The 21,538-nt window shown below is 53.4% G+C and overlaps 1 protein-coding gene across 1 annotated transcript in view; it reads left to right on the top strand.

Annotated features, from left to right (window-relative positions):
• The window catches only part of FAM178B (family with sequence similarity 178 member B), a 96,652-nt gene that overhangs the window by 66,168 nt on the left and 8,946 nt on the right, over positions 1–21,538 (top strand). The window contains exons 11-12 of the mRNA XM_032255347.1: positions 3,713–3,800; positions 12,730–12,855. Of these exons, the coding sequence (XP_032111238.1) occupies positions 3,713–3,800; positions 12,730–12,855 (214 nt within the window). The remainder of the gene's footprint in view (positions 1–3,712; positions 3,801–12,729; positions 12,856–21,538) is intronic.

Here is a 21,538-nt window from a genome sequence, read left to right as displayed (position 1 = left end):
CCTTCACGGCTTCCATCACATGGGTTCATTTTACCTGTTTTGTTTGGTTGGTTGGTTTTTGAGAGACAGGGTTTCCCTATGTTGCCCAGGATGGCCTCGAATTCCTGGCCTGAAATGATCTTCCTGCCTTGGCTTCCCAAAGTGCTGGGATCATAGGTGTGAGCCACCGTGCCTAGCCCAGTTTTGCCTGTTTTTAAGCATGTATACAAATGGAACCATGCAGAGCATTCTCCCTTGAGTCTGGCTTCCTTGGCTCAACACTTGGTTTGTGGGACTCTTTCACGTCAATGTGCATGGTTATAGACGGGACCCTCATGTTGCCCTGTGGTGGTCCACTCATCTGGATCTGTGGCTGGCTATGTGCTGCCGTCTCCTCCTGTCCACACTTTGTGCTCAGACGGGTCTGTGGTTGTCCGGACAGTCTGCTGGCCATGGGCTCACAGACCCCCAGGAGGGACACACCACCCTCTAAGCCCAGAGCCTGGTTCTTCGAACCAGGGCATTAGACAGGCGAGTGTGCAATGGAAGAGTCTGGGGAAGGAGTGCCAAGCAGGTGGCTGACAGGTGGCCTCATGGACGAGAGGCCTGGGGTGCAAGCCAGGCAGATGCCCTGAGGCAGCGTGTCAGGCAGCATTGCCATGGTGGAACAGGCCACTGCCGTTGCTTCCTGAGCTGCCCTGGAGACTGGAAAAGGCAATTCATGCCTTTGGCCAGGTGCCTGACAGCCTTTTTAGGGCAGTTCAGTCTTGGCAGGGCCCAGTTCCCCTCCCAGGGAGTGAAGACAAGGGGCTCCAGAGGGGCTGTGCTGGCCTCTGTCACCGCCCAATATCCCAGCGGGGCCACGTGGTCAGTGCCTGTGCCTTCCTGGGTGCCCCTTGTGGAAGCTGGGAAGCAGAGAGCCAGCATTCTACTTCTGACTCTGCTGTGGATTTGGAAAAGTCATTTCTGAATGTCTCAGTGCCTTCAGCTCCTCTGAGTGCTAATCCAGTGTCCTGGTCTTGTGGAGGCCCGCGGTGGATGGAGGGGGACAGGGCGGAGGCAGAGGCTGGCCTGGCCTGGCTGGTGCACACTGGGGCTGGAGCCTGTTGCCTTATATGACGGTGGCTGGGATGGCTCCCATGGCTTCTGCAGCCTCCTCTGAACCTGGTTGTAGCTCCTGGGAGGGTTTGCGAGGTGGGATCAGGCCCCTTCTGTGGGTGGGAGAGCCCACAGCCAGCCTCGGCCAGCCCCTCTGCTTGCCGCCTGCACAGTTTGGGTGGTATTGGGTGAGGTTTTTCTTTTTTTCCTCCATGGAATAAGTTCTCAGCCTGTAAAATTAAAAAGTGGTCTCATCCCTCCTTGCTGTGTCCCAGTGGGAACTGAGAATGCAGGATTGGGTTTAAAAGGTGGGGAGGGCCATTGGGATGAAAGGCAGTGGGCACGTGGGGACAGCAAGGGGGGCTTGCCACTCAGATGTGGGTTTCTTTTCATCCATTCACCCTCTCGGTGCTTTTTCTGGTGCTTTTCTTCGTTTCTGGATGACAGCCTCATCCTGACCCACCCAGGCCCGCCTCTTCCCTTCTGGAACCACCCCTAGCACTGCTTTGCCAGCCTGCCTGTTCCCCTCACCCCCAGGCCAGCCCTCCCCGCCTTCTGCAAGTAAACGAGCTCCCTCACAGGCCTTGGGTTTTGGATTAATGAAGCCCAGATGCAGGACTTCTGACTCGCTGCAAGTTCACTATGGAGCAGCTCAGAGGGGCCATTGACCTCCCACTGTGTTCCCAGCCCAGCTGCTGCTGGGGCTCCTGCAACAGCTGGAAAGCTGGCCGTGTCTGACAGGCAAAGGCCTGTTGGGGTGGGAGGAGAAAATGAAGCTTGGGCTCTGGGTGTGGGGCCAGGCGGTAGCCTGCACCCATGGGGGTGTGTTGCAGGGCCAGTAGAGCGCAGATAAAGGGCTTCTGTTCGCCATCCTATAGCTCACTCTGGGTGGGGGCTGCCTTTTCTCAGTGCTCTAGCTGAGGTGGGGTGGGCCAGTAGAAAGGGTTGAGTGAGTCCTCGGTGGCGCTGTGCAGAAAGGGGTTGAGACTAAAGGGAGCCAGGGTCAGGGCAGCCCACGATGGTTCACATCAGGTCTCACCGGCCAGGTATGGAGGGAAATGGTTGATCCCTCCCAGGGTTGCCAGATATAATGAACATATCACATGGGACAAACGTATGCTAGAAAAATTTTTAGCCAGGCGGGATGGTACATGCCTGTGATCCCAGCTACTTGGGAGGCTGAGGCAGGAGAATCGCTTGAACCCAGGGGGCAAAGGTTGCAGTGAGTCAAGATCGCGCCACTGGGTGACAGAGTGAGACTCCTTCTCAAATAAAAAAAATTATTTTCACTTATCTGAAATTCATATTTAACTGGGCATATATTTTAATTTGCTATATCTAGCAATTCTATCTCCCAGCTGATGTTTTTTTTTTTTTTTTTGAGGGAGTCTCACCCTGTCACCCAGGCTGAAGTGCAGTGGCTCAATCTCAGCTCACTGCAACCTCTGCCTCCCGGGTCCAAGCGATTCTCCTGCCTCCACTTCCCAAGTAGCTGGGATTACAGGTGCATACCACCACACCCAGCTTATTTTTGTATTTTTAGTAGAGACAAGGTTTCACCGTGTTGGCCAAGCTGGTCTCGAACTCCTGACCTCAAATGATCCACCTGCCTCAGCCTCCCAAAGTGCTGGTATTACAGGCGTGAGCCATTGAGCCTGGCCTGAATTTTTTTTCTTAATTATTTGATTGAACTACAGTATACAAACAGACCAAAGACAGTTAAGTATATGGCTCAGTGCATTTTTACAAGTTGAGTGCACATGAAGCCAGCAACCACGTCAAGAAATGAAACATCAGAATCTGCCCTCCACCCCTACCCCAGGGTCACCAGTATCCTGACTTCCAGCAGCTGAAGTTTGCCATTTGTATTTTTTTAAGTGTTGGAGTCGCCATAATCCCAGCACTTTGGGAGGTCGAGGGGGCTGGATCATGATGTCAGGAGTTCAAGACCACCCTGGCCAAGATGGTGAACCCCTGTCTCTACTAAAATTATAAAAATTAGGTCAGGCACGGTGGCTCATGCCTGTAATCCCAGCATTTTCGGAGGCTGACGCAGGCGGATCACCTGAGGTCAGGAGTTTGTGACCAACCTGACTAAGATGGTGAAACCCTGTCTCTACTAAATTAAAAAAAAAAAAAAAATTAGCTGGTTATGGTGGTGCCTGCCTGTAATCCAAGCTACTTGGGAGGCTGACAGGAGAATTGGCCTGTACCTGGGAGGCAGAGGTTGCAGTGAGTGGAGATCACACCACTGCTCTTCAGCCTGGGCAACAAGAGTGAAACTGTCACAAAAAATAAAAAAAAGAAAGAAAAGCAGTTCAGCACTCCTGCCTCTGTGGATCCATGGATGTGTATTGGCAGAGGGGACAAAAAACTAAGAAAAGCCCTGCCCTGTGGGCCTCTGAAATTACCAGGGACTTTAGTTTTTGTGTGGACTTACTTTTTAATTTTCTGATCATGTTTCATTCCTCCTAGAATACATATAATGCCATAAACCCATGGAGAAAGCCCTTTGCCGAGGTACCCCAGATGGAGGGTGGCTTCCCCAAATTCCCTCTTCAGGGGTGTTCTATCCCCTCTGGCTCCCTGACTTCCAGCATTCCCCCTCTCAGGCTATCTATCACTCCTCCTCCAGGCAGCTTCGAAGCCAGCTCAGCCTTGTGATCATTGCTCGAATGCTGGGCCAGCAGGAGACGCTCCCTCTCTGGCAAGAGAAGACCCAGGTGAGTGTTTGCTTCAGACCTGGGCAGGAAGGCCTCGGCCTATGGGCTCTGGAGGCTTTCCCCAAAGGCCAGGAACTCAAGCCCCAGAGCTAAGCTGGCTCTGAACTCTCTACTTATGTTCTTTCATCAAGAATTACTACTTTCATGCCGACCATGTGCTGGACACTGAGGATGGAGCAGTAAGCTGAGAGCCTGTCTTTTTTAAAAATTGTAGTAAAGGCCGGGCATGTTGGTTCATGCCTGTAATCCAGCACTTTAGGAGGCTGAGGCGGGCAGGATTACCTGAGGTCAGGAGTTTGAGACCAACCTGGCCAACTAAAAATACAAAACTTAGCTCAGCATGGTGGCGGGTGCCTGTAATCTCAGCTACTCAGGAGTCGGAGGCAGGAAAATTGCTCGAACCCGGGAGGCGCAGGGTTGCAGTGAGCCAAGATCGTGCCATTGCACTCCAGCCTGGGTGACAAGAGCAAAACTCTGTCTCAAAATAATAATAGATTGTAGCAAAATAATATAAAAATTAGCTGGGTATGGTGGCACATGCCTGTAATCCCAGCTACTCAGCAGGCTGAGGCAGGAGAATCACTTGAACTGAGGAGACAGGTTGCAGTGAGCAGTGATCGCACCCCTGCACTCCAGCCTCGGCAACAGAGCAAGACTCCATCTCAAAAAAAAAAAAAAAAAGATAGCATGGTGGCTCATTCTTATAATCCCAGCACTTTGGGAGGCCAAGGCAGGTGGCCTCCCACCTGAGGCCAGAAGTTCAAGACCAGCCTGGCCAACATGGCAAAATCCTGTCTCTACTAAAAATACAAAAAAAAAATTAGGCATGGTGGCGCACGCCTATAATCCCAAGTACTTGGAAGTCTGAGGCAGGAGAATCACTTGAACCTGGGAGGTGGAGGTTGCAGTGAGCTGAGATCAAGCCTTGCACTCCAGCCTGAGTGACAAGAGCAAAACTCCATCTCAAAAAAAAAAAAAACTAACATTTTCCCAACATAAAATTCATGATTTTAATTTTTTCGTAATCTTAAGCATAGTGTTTCAGCCATTTCTTTCTTTCTTTTTTTTTTTTGGGACGGAGTTTCGCTCTTGTTACCCAGGCTGGAATGCAATGGCGCGATCTCGGCTCACCGCAACCTCTGCCTCCTGGGTTCAGGCAATTCTCCTGCCTCAGCCTCCTGAGTAGCTGGGATTACAGGCACGCGCCACCATGCCCAGCTAATTTTTTGTATTTTTAGTGGAGACGGGGTTTCACCGTGTTGACCAGGATGGTCTCGATCTCTTGACCTTGTGATCCACCTGCCTCGGCCTCCCAAAGTGCTGGGATTACAGGCTTGAGCCACCGCGCCCGGCCTCAGCCATTTCTAAGTGTACAATTCAGGGGCCTTAAGTGCATTCACACTGTTGTGCAGCTGAAACCACCATCTATCTCCAGAACTCTTGCATCTTTCCAAATTGAAACTCCACACTCATTAAACACAACCCCCCCCCATGCCCCCAGCCTCTGTTTTTTTGTTGTTTTTTTTGTTTTGTTTTGTTTTGTTTTTTTGAGACAGAGTCTCGCTCTGCCACTAGGCGCCAGGCTAGAATGCAGTGGCGTGATCTCGGCTCACTGCAACCTCTGCCGCCTGGGTTCAAGCAATTCTCCTGCCTCAGCCTCCCCAGTAGCTGGGACTGCAGGCACGCACCACCATGCCCAGCTAATTTTGTATTTTAGTAGAGACGGGGTTTCATCATGTTGGCCAGGATGGTCTCAATTTCTTGACCTTGTGATCCACCCACCTTGGCCTCCCAAAGTGCTGGGATTATAGGCGTGAGCCACTGCTCCTGGCCTGCTTTATTTTTTATAGTAAAGTGTAAAAACAAATACTATTTGTAAAGATGAAAACAAATACTATTAAATTAAAACTACTCCCTCTGGTGTCCCTTCAGTCCCCAGGGTTAGGTATCGTTGGGGCAGCAAGGGCATTAAGAGTTCTGCCTTCCTGTCCCCTTCCTCTTCTCTCCAAAAAGCTCTGACTGCAGCCTCTTGGCAGCTCAGAGATTATCACTTCAGGGGGTGATGAAGGGGTCACTGGCAGCCCAAGGATGGATGGCAGGGAGGTTAAGCACACCTGCACCTCCCTAGCAATCTTCCTGGAATCCAGGGAGAAGAGCTGCTGGGTACAACTGACCCTTCTGGCTCAGCAACGCTAGGAGTGCTCTGGCTAGAGGGTGGATCTCTATCACTGAGGCAGCATAACCTCTTGCCTAGAGGGCTGAGCTAATGTTCCAGCATATCCCAGTTTGAGGTGGACCATCTGGCTGAGTCCCAGATGCTGTGACTGCAAGGAGGGAGCTCAGAGACGTGGGGTTGAGCAGCTTCATCCTGGCTTTTGCCCTGGATGCCCACTTTGCCTTGAATGCTTCGCCCAGACCTTAGTAGAGCTGGAACTTCTTATCATTTCCACTCCTGCAGAAATGTTACCTCTGCAAGGGAGCCTTCCTAACCACCTGACCTATAGTGCCCCAGCACTGGCTGTCATCCTGTCCTAAAGTTGCTCCTGGTGGCCACCCCCTGATCTTTTCCTATTTGTTTCCTCAGCATCTGTGTTTTCCAACCCCTACTCCCAAGCAGAACATAAGCCCCTGAAGAACAGGGAACACATGGTTTCTGCCCTCCACTGCCCCTTGGCACCTGGCAGTGCCTGGCACACCCTGGAAAGGCAGTGCATGTTTGTGGAAGGGACAGGCACCCAGGTGGGTCATTGGGCTGCGTGGGAAGAAAGTGCCACAGGCTGAGACCTTGGGAGGGGCAGCGAGGAGGTGGCCGGTACTAAGGTCACTTCACAGATGGTCTCTGAGGAAGGAAGAACAGAGGGACCCAGCGGTGTTGCTGGGAACAGCCAGCAGTTAGAGGCAGGGGGAGCACAAAATGGGGCACTTGGGAGGGCTCTGGGACGTAGGCTGACAGACAGGCCCAGTGCAGAGTGGAGGCCAGAGGGGGTACAACGCAGGTGGCCGGAGAGTGGGTCAGGGCTAGTTCAAGGCTTGGCATTTTGCTTCATTTTGTTTTTCTTGGCCAGCAGCTGTGCAGAGAGTGAGGAGAGGTTGGTGGGGCTGCCTTTCTGATGGAGGTCAGAGTGGCAGAAGGGAAGTTCCATGGCAGAAGGGCTGGGTTGTTGGGCCTGAGAGTTGGAGGCTACAGTGAGCTATCATCACACTACTGCACTGCAGCATGAGCAACAGAGCAAGACACCTTCTCTTAAAAAGGTGAGGGATGGGGGCATGGGGGCCAGTGGCTCACACCTGTAATTTCAGCACTTTGAGAGGCTGAGGTGGGAAGATCACTTGAGCTCAGGAGTTCTTTATAAAAAGTAAAGTAATTAGCTCGACATGGTTGCATGTGCCTCTAGTTCCGGCTACTCAGGGTGAGGATGCTGAGGTCGGAAGATGGCTTGAGCTCTGGAGGTCAAGGCTGCAGTGAGCCATGATGGCTCCACTACACTGCAGCCTGGGTGACAGAGCAAGACCCTGTTTTTGTTTTTGTTTTTGTTTTTTTAAAGTACACGGGGTGGCCGCTGCCCCCCCTTGGGAGATCCTGGCCCGGCAGGTCTCTCAGGCTCCCCAGGGACTAGGGTCTTGCAGCCTGTTAGGGCCAAGCCAGGTCCAGCCCACCTGCCCAGCTGCCATGTGCCCACCATGCGCCTGTGTGTTTGTTAGACACTAGATGAGCAGCCCGAGTGCCAGGCTCTGTGCCAGGCACTGGCACTGGGGAGACAGCACCAGATGACCTCAGAAGAGAGGGGTGAGCAAGTCAGCCACGGCCACAGTGACTAACTCTGCCCAAGCACAGTGCGGCAGCTGCTGGCGAAGATGCCCTGAGCCAGGTCTTGGAGGCTGAGTCAGTGCTTGTACTGCAAAAAAGAGAAACGGAGTGAGAGATTGATGGCGACTGGAGGGATAGGAAGGACCTGCAGGGGCCTGCCCATGGCCTTCCTGGAGCTCCTTCCCCGTCTCCACTGCAAACCCAAGGCTGCTTGCAACCTCCTCCCAGGTCCCCAGGCTGCCAGGCACTCCCCTTTCCAGTCTGGCCTGTCAGACGTTCCTGAAACACTCCTTCAAAGGGCCACGTCGTCCCCACAGCCGCCCACTCAGCCCACATGCCCCTTTCCCAATGTTTCCTCCACAGGGCTTGCCCATGCTGCATGTTCTCCTCAGCCCTCATCGCAGGCCCCTCCTGCTCTCTGCACACAGCCCTGGCTGTGTCCGGTCCTCTTCTTCCTTTCCACCTGTCACCCCCAGCCCGCAATAGTGGCAGCTCCCATGTGCACAGCACAGCTGTGTCCCAGCTGCTGTCCTCAGCACTCGCCCCTCCTAGCAGCCCTAGGTCCTCAGACTTACTGTCATTCATATTTTACAGACAGGGAAACTTTCCAGGGTCACTCAACGGGGAACTGATACAGCTGGGATTATTTTATTTTTGAGGCAGGGTCTCACTTTCCCAGGCTTGGAGTGCAGTGGTGCAGCCTCAACCCCCTTGGTTCAGGTGATCCTCCCACCTCAGCCTCCCGAGTAGCTGGGACTATGGGTGTGTACCACCACACCTGGCTAATTTTTGTATTTTTTGTAGAGTGGGGTTTCACCATGTTGACCAGGCTGGTTGCAAACTCCTGGGCTCCAGTGATCCACCTTAGCCTCCCAAAGTGCTGAGATTATAGGGATGAGCCAACGTACCTGGCCTAGAGCTAAGATTAAAGTCCTGCCGTTGACCACTGCAGGGCACTGCCGTAGCCTGTCCAGCTCTCTCCTCGGCTCTGGACATCCTGGACCACACCTGCCACTTCATGGTGAAGTGCCCTGCTTGGTCTTTGGGCTTTAGTCCCACTTCACACACAGGAGGACAAGAACCATTCCTCCCTTCCCTCATCAGTGTAGAAGTGCTGGATAAAGCCTGCCAATCAATTCATTGTAAAAGGGGGTGCAGGGGTTGACAATTGACTAGTGTAGGAGCAGAGGACCTAGGGGTGGATCTCAGCAAAGCAATTTGCAGGGCACTGCTGGGCAGGAGTCCCTCATGCCCAAGTGTCTGGGCTCTGTATCTCCCCCAGGCTGTAGCTAAGGGCCCAGGGAGCAGGAGCAGAAGCAGATGCTGGAGAACTGAACTTAAAGGACAGGACTTACAGTGTTGAGGTCACACAGGAAAGTGCAGGCTCAGTTAGCCAGAGCCTCAAGGCCGTGGTAAGTGTTTGACTCTCCCCACCACCCCAGACAGAGTCTCACTCTGTCGCCAGGCTGGAGTGCAGTGTTGCAATCTCAACTCACTGCAACTTCCACCTCCCAGGTTCCAGTGATTCTTCTGCCTCAGCCTCCCAAGAGGCTGGGATTACAGGCGTGTACCACCATGTCTGGCTAATTTTTGTGTTTTTAGTAGAGCTGAGGTTTCACCATGTTGGCCAGGCTGATCTCCAACTCCTGGCCTCAGGTGATCCACCCACCCGGGCCTCCCAAAGTGCTGAGATTACAGGCGTGAGCCACCGCCCAAGCCTGAGGGTTTTGACTTTTGTGCAGAAGTGGGGAGCCCCTAGAAGGTTTTGGGCAGAGAAGAAACAAAATCTGGTTTATAAAACTTTTAAACATTACTCTGGCTGCTGTGTTGAGAAAAGACTATTGGGAACGGAGAGGAAGGAGGTGATTGCAGTAATCCTGGCAAGAGATGGCAGTGGTTTGGCCTGGGGAAATAGCAGTGTGGGCGGTGAGAAGTGGTCGGAGTGTAGGTGCATTTCCCAAGTACAGACAGTGGGATGTGCGATGCAAGAGAACAGAGACAAGGACTCCAGGTCTGTGTAGCTGGCAGGATGGAGACGCCCTTTGCCTACTGTAGGCAAGATGCAGGTGGAGCAGGTTTGGGGAGGAAATCAGGAATTTGTTTCTTATCCTGGGGCATCTCTTGCAACACAGTAAACCTCTGGTCAAACTATGTCTTGCAGTTTGGGGTTTGGAAAACATGGGCTTCAAGTGACTTAAGTCATGGAGGATAAAGGTTTGCATGTACTCAGAAAACATTAGCTGCAGTCTTGACTATTCATTTATTCATTCAATCATTCATTCATTTGACAAATACTTGTTAGACATGTACCATGTGCCAGGCATGGTGCTAGGTTCTGGAGACTTTGCAGTGAAAAAAAACTGCCCTCAGAGAGCTTACATTCTAGAAAGGGAGGGGGAATAGGTGATAAATAATAAGCAAGTAAATTGCAAAGAGGCCAGGTGCTGTGGCTCACTCCTGTAATCCTAGTGCTTTGGGAGGCCAGGGTGGGTGGATCACTTGAGGTCAGGAGTTCGAGACCAGCCTGGCCAACATGGTGAAATCCTGTCTCTACTAAAAATACAAAAATTAGCCGGATATGGTGGTGGGCACCTGTAATCTCAGCTATTCAGGAGGCTGAGGCAGGAAAATTGCTTGAGCCTGGGAGGTGGAGGTTACAGAGATCCAAGATCGTGCCACTGCACTCCAGCCTGGGTGACAGAGCAAGACTCTGGATAGATAAACAGAGACAGGGTAGGGGGAGACAGGCAGATGGGAGCTTGGGCAAGTGGGCCTCACTGAGAAGGTGGGCCTGGAGCAACGGCTGGAAGGAGGAAAGAGGAAGGTGCCATGTGTGGTCAGAAGGCCTGGGCAGGGCACCAGCTCCGGAGAACAGCAGGCAGGTCATTGGGACCACTTGAGTCTTTACAGACACTTAAGATCTTGGCTTCCTCTCCTAGGTGAGGAGGAAGCCAGGATTTGCACCCAGGAGCAACATACTGTGAGGCCAGTTGCTTCTCTGGAAATCAGCCTTCATCACCTCTTTGCCATCTCTGAGAAGGCTGGTGGAGGCCTGTCTTCCTGAAGGATCATTGCTTCTCACCCTAGGTGTCCGCCCTAAGTGGCTGAGTGTTTGCAGAGCCAGCTGCTAGCAGTGGAGTGGGGGTAGGGAGGGTTCTGGCCTGGCCCATCCCCACTGATTCCCATGAGGCCCAAATAAGCCCTTATACTGGAGAGGGGTTTCGTGTGGGAGAGAGGCTGGCTAGAGCGTCCAGAGATGGAAACAAAAGGGAATCAACAATCAGAAGGCACAATGGCTCAGGCAGATCGCAGGGGCAGCAGCTTGCTGCGCTGAGTACAGTCAAGCTGTTTTCAAGAGTGAGAGGAAAAACACAAGAGCAAGTGCCGAAAGAGTGCTGTCCTGTGTGCCCCTGCGCAGTCCCACCCAGGCCTCCGTAGCAGGGGGGATCTGGGCCAGCAAGGCCTGCCTGAGGTCCATGCTGGGGGCGTGGGCTGCAGAGCCTGGCACGCAGAGCCTGGCCCTGTGCTTGCACAGCTGTGAGCCCTGAGCGGGCAGGGCTGTTTGGAAACTATCCTGACTTGGGAAGCCTCAGCAAGGCGGCACAGCTATGGTTTGGGAGAAACCCCAGATGGTGCCTCTTCACCCAGAACCTTCCTCTCCCCTCCAAAAGGGATCAGACACTAGGCTGAGAAGCCCTGGCTGCCACTCATAGCCCCCAGCCCAGCTGCTCTTGTGGGCTGTCCCATAACCAGCTGAGGTGCTGAGCAGGTGTTGGTGGGTGAGTCACCGGAGGAAGCCAGGTGTGCCAGCCAGGCTAGGCTCAAGTGGGTGGCTGGGCTGCAGGCCTCAAGCTCCTAGCCCGTGGCCACCCTGCTTCTGTGCCATCTAAAGAGATGGCGTCTCTGTGAACTACCCTGGCTCTGCTCCCGCTTCCTCCCCTCTGCCCCAACAGCTGCTGTGGCCTCATAGAGGCCAAGGGCTGGGAGCCTGCCCGCCTCTGCCCCAGCTAAGAGTCAGCTTCAGGGCAGCTGGGCGGTCCTTGCTGGGGCTGGGCCCAGGCTGCCCAAATTGGATGCATGGCCTGGGCCAGAAGGAGTGGCTAACTGTAGACACCTGAACTTACACAGGTCACATTCCCTCCAGAGGGGTTCAGAGCCTATTTGTTCAGAGAGGTTGGGCAGTGTATTCAAAAACTAAATTGGGGGTGGGGCAGCTAATAGATTAGGTGACGTAGTCAACCAAATGCACTGTGTAGGCCTCTGGCAAATCTCCTTTCAAACAGACCAACTGTTCGAGGACATTTTAGAGACAGAAAACTGAACACAGGTGTTAGATGATGATAAGGAAGTCGCGATGATTTTGTTAGGAAATAATGGTATTATGATTAGATTAGGGGGAAATCTTTATCTTTTCTGTAGAAGTTCTTTATGGGTAAAACGATACAATGTTTGTATTAGCTTTAAAATTCTCTGGAAGGAGAAGAGCAGGAAGGGGAGTGGAAGGCAGGGGCTAAAGACACGGGCTAGGTGGAACGAAGATGGTCATGATCATCGCTCACAGTGAGGGACAGTTGGGGACTTAGTCTGTGGTCTCTCTTCTTCATGGTGTTGCAAACCTCCACAGCAAACGGTTAAACCAAAAGACAGGGATGCGGGGGAGGGTGGGCCCACAGATGCGGAGCGGCTCTCAGGGTGAGTGGGAGGGGGTGTGGGTCTGTGGGGGTATGAGTGGCTGGAGGTGGGTGGGTAGGAGGGCTGTTTATGTCTGGGTGTGGGGAGGATGAGTGGGTGTGTGAGTGGGTAGGTGTGGGGTCTGTGGGGGATGAATGGGTATGTGGGTCTCTGTGTATGTGGGTGAGTGGGTGTGTGTGGGGGTGGTGGGTGGGGGGCTGGGTATATGTGGGTGTCCCTCCTCTCCTGGAAAGTATGTGGGGTCCATTTTACAGATGAGAACACTCAGGATCCAAGAGGTCACAGTTTGTAAGGGAGAGGGGGGTCCAGGTCTTGGAACCCAGTGCTCTGACCCACTGCCACAGCTGAGATGTCCAGGCCAAGTCCTGGGAGCACCTCGGCTCTCAGCCTCCACCCTGTGTGAGTGACAGCCTCCCTTCTCCTCCCCAGCTGTCCTTGCTCAGCCGGCTCCTGGGCCTCATGAGGCCATCATCTCTCAGGCAGTACCTGGGCTCTGTGCCCTTGCCACCCTGCCAGGAGCAACAGCCAAAGGCCAGTGCCGAGCTAGACCACAAGGTGAGCACCCGGCACCTGCCTGCACCACCACCACAGGTAGCAAGGAAAGGTAGGGCTGTCCACATTACATGGCCTGTGGGTCCTTCCAGAACCCCAGAGCCATGCCAAGGAGAGGCCAACAGGCTGCCTCCCTGTGTTGGGTGTAGGTGCTCAGCATCTCTCCTGTAATTTGTGCTGTTATCCGTGCCACAGGGGCAGGGGACACCTTGTACGGGGGCCGATGTCCGCCTGTCCATGCTCATGTGCCTTCTGTCAATCTGGGGTTGTCTATTAGTCTTACAGCACAATTGAGGGAGGACGCAGGAGCTGAATGCTGGCAGGGGGATGGGAGCACATCAGGATAAGTGCAAGGCTGTCTAGACATGCAGGACACCCCTTCTGCAGGCAGAGCTGGTTCAGCCTCCCTGTTCGTTTTCACTATGGTTGTCAATGAGGCTGAGTCCTTGGCCTGTCCCCAGTTCTTCCTAATTGACTTTCCAGACATTGCCCAGCTTTCCTGAAAGCCAAGCTTTGGTGGGAGTCAGGAGCAACAGGGTGCCCCAGGGCCTGCAGGTTGTGGAGTTTGTAACAGTGAGGGCTGTGAGTCCCTGGGTGAACATCAGAGCAGGGATGATGGTGGCTGTGAGGGCTTCAGAGTGGGCGTCCCAGGCCCAGCTTCCTGAGGAGCAGGGCTTAAATCCTGGTGCACTCTCCTGCCCCTGGGGACTCTGGGATAAAGAATGGAGATAGGGATCATCTTAATTGGGGAAGGTGGTAATTCCAAAAACTCACTCGGAGGCTGGATGTTGATGATACAGAATTCCAACCTTTGGGCATCACTCTGCAAATCAGATAATTAATTACTTAATGAACACAAATGAACCATTAAGGAGATATGCTAATCCCCAGGTGCACGCTCCTCTCCTGGAACATGTGGGGAAGGTTGTCTTTCAGTTGTGCCTAATATTAGTGCGTTTATGAGGCTGCTGCCTCCCAGGAGAGCGTGAGCTGTCTGCATGCCCCTTCTCCTGTGCCAAGTATTTCCCCAGAAACTGAAGCTGCTTATAGGCTGGTTATGGGGCTTCTAGAAAGGAGGTGGGGGTCAGCCCTGGAGTGGTCTGTCTGAGCAGGACTCAGGAGGCCTGGGTACTGGGGAAGGAAGAAGAAGGCGAGTGGCAAGAGAGGAAAGAGGCTCACGTCCGGATGAGTGGAGAGCGTGGCCTGCAGGTACTTTGGGGGCCAGTCCCAGGCCTTACCTAGCAGAGACGTGGTTCCTGCCAGGCTCACTGCAGTTCAGAGGCTGTCCAGGCGGCAGAAGACGTCCTTTCAGCAGCTGGGGAAGAGGGGCAGTGAGCAGGCTGAGGGTGCCCTTTCTTTTGAGGACTGTTCTTACACACCTAAAGAAGGTTTGAAAGGATCCCCCTGGTCGGCCGCCATATTGGAAATGACCTGTTTGGCCTGAAAACATGGAAGCACTGTGCAGCTAGGCAGAGCCCCAAAAGGGTAGGGTGCTCTGGTCCAGGGCAGTGGAGGGGCAGGCGAGGCCCAGGCAGCTCTCAGAAGGCCTTTGCTGCAGCACAAGAACACCTTAGATTCTGCTGCACTCCCCTTCACCTCTGTCTCCGAGTGAGGGAGCCCTGGGCAGAGGAGGGTGCATGGGCAGAGCAGTATGAAACAGGCCTCTGGGCTGGGCGCTGTTCTAATTGGGAGGGGCCAGCTGGGGCAGGTGACTGGGCTCCACTCCCACCCCAGCCGACTGACTCCTCATTAGGCCTGAGCATGTTTCATCTTCAAAGAGGTAAGATGGGCCACTCACCAGCCAAAACCAGGGGCGGCAGCAGCATCCACCCTATTTTATAAGGAGTGGTGGTCTGGGCCATGGCTGAGCCTTTCATCCCCAGAACTCAAAGTCTTTGCCTTTTTGTTTCCCTTCTGTGCAATGGGGAAACTGAGGCTACAGTAAGGTTGAACTGAGGCGCCCCAGCCTGGAGGAAATGGCTACTTTCCCAGCCTTGGGGCTGCTGAGCTGAGCCTCTGTCCTTTGATGCCTGCCCATCCCCTGGGCCCTCTCACTCCTGTCTGGGAGATTTCCTGCCCTGTGCCACTGGGTCACAGCCCTCCTCCAGTCCTGCAAATAAATACTTCTGCCTCGCTCCTTCCCCACCTCCTCTCCCTGCCTCAGGCCTTGGCCCAGCCTCTCCCTCTGGGATGAGGCTGGAAGAGCTGCTCTTGGTGTCCAGGGCACAACTTTCTCTCCTCATTGATCCCGTGGCAAATAAAGTTGTCCCTTTGCTTGCCCCCTGTCCAGCTAGACTGTGGGCACAGCCAGTGTCTCTCAGCATTGCGTCCCACATTTGGCAGTAGATGAACAAATGAATGAATCAAGTTTTAATTCCTGCGTCCTTCTCTAAACTCCCTTCCTCCGCCCTGTTCTGGCTCCTGCTCTCCTGCACCCATTCTAGAAACCTCCCACCTCCTGCACGCCATCTGACTAGCCTCTAATGGTGGCCCCTTTGTCTCTTAAGGTCTTTGTATCATTAAGGCCACAAGAGCTCATAGCCAGCCTGCCCTTCTCCTGCAGGAGATCCTGGACTAAAGTGTTACCTGCGTGCGGCAGAACCAATCCCAGCATATCATTTGTAATGAGAAGCTTAGTGAGGTCCTGCCTGGGAAAGCACCAAGCACTTCAGCAAAGGAAGCTATGTGCTCCTGCTGCAGCTGTGCATGGGGGTCAGGAACTGGAGAGAGTCAGGGGCAACACAGGTTCCTGCACTGGCCATGTGTCCTAGCTTTGACCACAGAGTCCTAGATGAGCAGGCAGAGCTTATATGGAATATAAGAGCTTCTGTGGACTATCCTGCTTAGTGAGCTGATGAGAATATTTTTAGCATTTTGAAGAGCTTCTGGATAAAGAAAACAAAGCTGAGCCCCTTTTCGTTATCGATGGCCCTGTGCATGCCTGGTTTGAACTGGACTTTATTCCTGGAGAAGAATAAACATCTGGGTTGGTGTGATGCTTGGAGGTCTGCTGCAGCCCATCGAGAGGCAGAGACCCTATTTGGCTGACAGAGGTGGGAGAGGGTGTTCTCCTGTAGGAGAGTTAAGACAGCAGAGTATAATACTTAGAGCTGGCTTCCAAGTGCTTCCCTTTGGCCCATGGATACTGATTTGCCCCAATTGCCTTCCCAGGCAATCAAGGGAGACTGTCCTTCTGGGTGCAGGCAGAAAAATGTTGCATAACTTGACTCAGTGACTCAATTTGCCACTGTCTCTCCAAGCTACCACCTGAGCCCACCAACCCAGAACCAGGGACTTCCTGGAGCAGATTGTTTCCCTGTAGCTGACTTGTATAAAGCATAACTGGCCAGATATTATCTGGTGTGTTCTGTCCAGCTTCAGGACTCAGGGTCATGGAGGGTCATGACCCGTTCACTTCTGTTTTTTGAGACAGGGCCTGTCTCATTCTGTCGCTCAGGTTGGAGTGCAGTGGCGCCATCAAGGCTCACTGAAGTCTTGCCTTCTCAGGTTCAGTATATCCTCCCACCTCAGCCTTCCAAGTAGCTGGGACAGGCATGCACTACCATACCAGGCTAATTTTTATTTATTTATTTATTTGAGACAGAGTCTTGCTCTGTCGCCAGGCTGGAGTGCAGTGGCATCTCAGCTCACTGCAACCTCCGCCTCACGGGTTCAAGCGATTCTCTGCCTCAGCTTCCTGAGCAGGTGGGACCACAGGCGCATGTCACCATGTTGGCCAGGATGGGCTCGATCTCTTGACCTTGTGATCTACCTGCCTCAGCCTCCCGATATTTATTTATTTATTTTTTGAGATGGAGTTTCACTCTGTCACCCAGGCTGAAGTGCAGTGACCCAATCTCAGCTCACTGCAACCTCCATCTCCCAGGTTCAAGCAATTCTCCTGCCTCAGCCTCCTGAGTAGTTGAGATTGCAGGCATGCACCACAATGCCTGGCTAATTTTTGCATTTTTAGTAGAGACAGGGTTTTACCATGTTGGCCAAGCTGGTCTCAAACTCCTGACCTCTGGTGATTTGCCCACCTTGGCCTCCAAAAGTACTAGGATTACAGGTGTGAGCCACCATGCCGGGCCAATTTTTTCTTTTTTTTATGGAGATGGGGTTTTGCCATGTTGCCCAGACTGGTCTCAAACTCCTGAGCTCAAGCAGTCCTCCCACCTCAGCCTCCCAAAGTGCTGAGATTACAGGTGTGAGTCACCTCAGCAGACCCCCATTCACTTCCATTGAGATTACTGATATTTAGGCTGTGTCAAACCTGCCATTTAATACTACACTCCTTACCACACGTCCTAATTGTTTCTTGCTTTTCTTTTGTTCTACTGATGCTCCGTTTTTTGTTGTTTTTGAGACAGAGTCTTGAACTCCTGACCTCAGGTTATCTACCTGCCTCGGCCTCTCAAAGTGCTGGGTTTACAGGCATGAGCCAACAGGTCCAACCTACTGATGTTCTATTGATGAGGTTTTTCATTCCATTTTCCCCCTTAGGGATTTGGGAGGTACAGAGTACCAGGATCTTTATGGTAGGGTGGAAATTTTTCCCCCGGTTGGTTAAATTTGGGGACTGTGAAATTGTTAAGTGTTCCCTGTTGTATGGAAAGAAAACTAAGGACCACAAAGGGGGAAGGTCTCAGAGCTGGGGCAGAGTTGAGGCACCAGGAGCCTGGTCCCCATTTCTCCAGCTGCCTCCTGGGCATCTCCTCCTCCCAGCTGGATGATGTCCTCAATAGACAACTAAGGGACAGTCTGCTGGCTCTGCACCTGTGATGGTCCCTGTGGGGGGCACCACCCAGACCAAGGCCCCCGACTGAGAGCAAGTGGCTGCAGCCAGCTTCCTTGAGGGGCACACCACTTAAGGTCCCCAGCTCATGCTCCTGAGGCCTGGGGATGTGTGGCTTATTAGAGAATTGCATTCATACAGAATGGAGTTACTGGGAGTGGGTGTGTGCTCCAGGGGTTGGGTGATGCTCTGGGGTAAACTTAGCCCAGCTGTGTCAACTCCACTGCACTCATGCTTCTTCTGAGTAGCTCTGCCCATGTTCTGCAGAGGGCGTGGCCTCTGCTGTGTGTTTGTGTGTAAATGCGTGCTCTGCACATCTCCTGTATATCCTTGTGGTGTGCCACGTGTGTTGATAGAGTTGGCAAACAAGTTTTACTGCTTCTTTCCTGCTGCTGTCACTGCAGTTGTCTGTCCCTGTGCTGGGTGACCCTGCCAAGAGCTGCCATAATGGAAGGTTGTGATGGAGAAAGGCCTGGCTCTCACTGCAAGACCAGGCAGGGAGGGGGCTGCAGCCCTCTGACAGCTGTGTGCTGGCCTCTGCCCTCTCTCACTGGCATGCTGAACTTCAGCAATGGGACATGTGTTCCTTTGGGCACCAGCCACTTACCCTCTGTCCCCCTGAAAGGCAGGTGGAGCCTCTGCCCCCATTCCCCCATGCTCTCTGCCTTCCCACTTGTCTGTCTCTTCCCTCCTGCCCCACTGGGCTGGGAACCTTGGTGAGGCCACGGTCAGGAGGGTTGGGAGGGAACTAACTGGTTTTGAGGAACAGAAAATGGATATTCAAAACTTGTGAGTTCCTCTCCTGGTGGTTCTGTCTTACTTCCTCCAAAGTATAGAACATCAAACATCTTTAAAAATAAACCTCAAAGAGGTGGCCTCTGGGAAGCTGACTCTCCAAGAGAGGGGGACCTCTACAGATCTGGGGACAGGCCAGTGCTCTGGGCATCCCAATGCCAGGCAGAGCCCAGGCTCAGGCCAGCTTTGTTTGGGTCCCCGAAATTCTGGTTTCTTTGCAAGTGTACGAGCAGGCTTGAAGTGACAGAGTTAAGATGCGGAGGAAGGCTTGCATTCATCAGCCAGCTTTTGCTCGGGGCCTTGGCAGTATCTGGGCCTGCTCCCTGCCCCACCCAGGCCCAGTCCTCCTGGAGACCCTTCTCAGCCTCTCTCCCTAGGCAAGTGACTCATCAGCTTCTAACCTAACACTCAACCTGGGTCTCATCCTTTAACTATTCTTGGACAACCCTGTGGATTGTCTTCCTCTCATTCTGACTTAGGAAAATAGACCCTAGTGCCTGTCACATCGTATGAAACCCTGCCATCTAGAGCCTCTGCCAGCTGGCCGGATGCACAGCTTCACTGCTGCACATCACACCGTGACATCTGAATTCAAGCAGTGATGGTCTCCCAGAAACACTCTGTTCTCACGCCATGTCTTTGCTCTTGTTGTCCCTCCTCCCTGCAGAGCCCAGCCTGTCTCTCCTGTCCTTGGATTGCTGCGGGCATGGCTCAACCCGTGGCTTGTTTACACGTTGCTTCACAAACCTGAACAGCTACCTTTTAGGGTCAATCCAGAGTTTCGCCTCAACCACAGCCTCCATGGCTCCCCCTGAAATGCCTCACCCTGTGGCTCATGCCTGTAATTTCAATGCTTTTGGAGGCCGAGGCAGGAGGATTATCTGAAGCTATCAGTTCATAGACTACCTGCACAACATAGGGAGACCCTATCTCTGCAAATTTTTTTTTTTTTTTAATTAGCCAGGTGTGGTGTTAGCAGGACACTTGGCACACACCTGTAGTCCTAGCTAATCGGGAGGATGGTGCGAGCCTAGGACTTCAAGGCTGCAGTGTTTAAGGCTCCCAGCTGTGTTCTGAGGTGGGCCGGGTACAGTGGGGGAGGTCCATCACACACTCTCCTCATTCTGCAGGAACAGCTGCCAGGCCCACCATGGCCTTCCCAAGTGCTTTCTGCACACCACCTTTTCTGTTCCTCTTCCGTGTCTTTGCCAGGCCTTTTTAGTGATGGAAACACAAACATAAATCCTTGAAAGCCCTGGGATAGCTCATCAGGCTTAGAGGGACCAAGGGCTAGACAGTATCACGAAACCTCAATGTCCCAACCTCCTCCTGGGGACTCTGGCCCTTGGCGCATTCCCAGACAGGCTGTCCCCTCCTTCCCTCAGCAGCCCTAGGCAAGTGACTCATCAGCTTAACCTAACATCCTTTAACCCTTCCTGGACAAGAAAAAGCTTCTGTCCTCCTATCATAACCAGAGTGGTATCTCATTGGCTTGGCTTGGGTCAGGTGCCCATCTGCAAGCCCGTCACATTGCCAAGCTAGCTTACAGTGAATAGCCAGCCTGCGCCATGTGTCCACCCCTCGAGTCAGGGCTAGAGTCAGGGCCTGAGTGTAGGGGACAGGAGGCTGGGACACTCTTAAAAAGGAAGGGAAAGGAAAGGACAGGACCCCTGGACGTCCACAGCATCCCTGTGGTTCAGTCATGAGCAGTGGCCTTGTGCTCTGGTGTCCCTGGGAAGGATGAGGAGGGGAGTCCAAAGCTCTGGCCAGCTGTGCCAACACCCTGGAGACAATTCAGTAAGTGAAAAAGCGAAAGACAAGAGGGGGAAGCCATGGAGAAACCATTGAGGAAACAACACCCTGGCTGGTATCAGTGACCCCCTCCTGCACCCCACACGCTCACACGCACACTGACACATACACCAGCACACACGTGTACAGGCGTGAACTCTTAACACATATGCACAGAGAATCTTGGCCCTCTCTGGGCAGTCGGCAGAGCTAGGTTTTCTGGTCCAGATCTCCCTGGGGTCAAGGTCTCTGGTCCCAGCTGGAGGAGCAAGAAGATCTGGCCAATCCCTGCCTCTCATCTCCCCGACCCCCACCAGCAGGAAGCCAGAGAGGAAGGTGGGCTGGGTGGGAGCACTCTGCCCTCCAGCAAGGACTTGCCTCCAGTGCTTTGGCTCCTGCCACCAGCAGACAGAGGAATGGGGAGATGCTCTGAGATAGCCTCCCCATGGCAGATCTGCAGCCTTCCATCTCTTTCCCTCCCCAGCCCCATGCACCATGGCCTCCATATTCCCTCTCTATAAGCCAAAGCCAGGGTTGCTCAGGGCCGAGGCCCCACCTAGGGGTAGAACTTACCAGAGCCCTGCTGTGAAGGGTCTCAGATCTTTGAACTCACCTCTAGGAAGTCAGAGGTGCAGGCAAGGGCTCCAGGTCTGAGGATGTAGAGGGTGTGGGCATGTGCTGGGCCCCAAGGCCTCTGCGGCCTGGAAAGAGACACCCACCTCTGCCCAGCAGGGCTCAAAAGCAAACTTCCATTCAATGGCCATTCACTGCAGTGGAGCTGGAAGTCCTACCTGTCCAGCTGCTGCCAGCCCGTCTCCCATCACTCTAAATGGGCCTCATCCCTGCTCCATGTTTAGGATCCCACCCACCCCCACCCCATACCCTAGCAGGAACTTTCATTGACAGAATTGGGTGTCTCTCCTGGCAGACCCTGTGAGGAGTCTGGCAGGCCCCATAAATGACGCCTGCTCTCTGGCCTCTTAGCCCTGTGTCTTCCAGGACCCTGGGTTGGGAAGAGGTCTTAGGTCACCCACCTCATTTCCTAGTGGTCAGTCATATGTCTTCATTTCTTCCTCACTGCAACCTGTCCTGGTCAGAGCCACTTCTCAAGTCAGCTTGACTTTGGGAACAGAACTTTCGAAACCGCCCTCCGCTTCCTTCTTTAGTGCCTGCCAAAGTCAAGGTCAGGGGGTGCGACCTTGGAGCAGAAGCTGCCTGGGCAAGGGGAAGAGGTTATGCGATCTGCTCATGGGGCAGAGAAGACATGCCAGCCTTGTCCTGGTGGCCAGTGCCACACTCCAGGAT

Source organism: Sapajus apella, unplaced genomic scaffold, assembly GCF_009761245.1.
Source record: "Sapajus apella isolate SASKATOON/1434 unplaced genomic scaffold, GSC_monkey_1.0 scaffold89, whole genome shotgun sequence".
Classification (NCBI taxonomy): domain Eukaryota; kingdom Metazoa; phylum Chordata; class Mammalia; order Primates; family Cebidae; genus Sapajus; species Sapajus apella.
The sequence above is the reverse complement of the archived record's forward strand: the minus strand, read 5'-3'. Positions and strand labels throughout refer to the sequence as shown.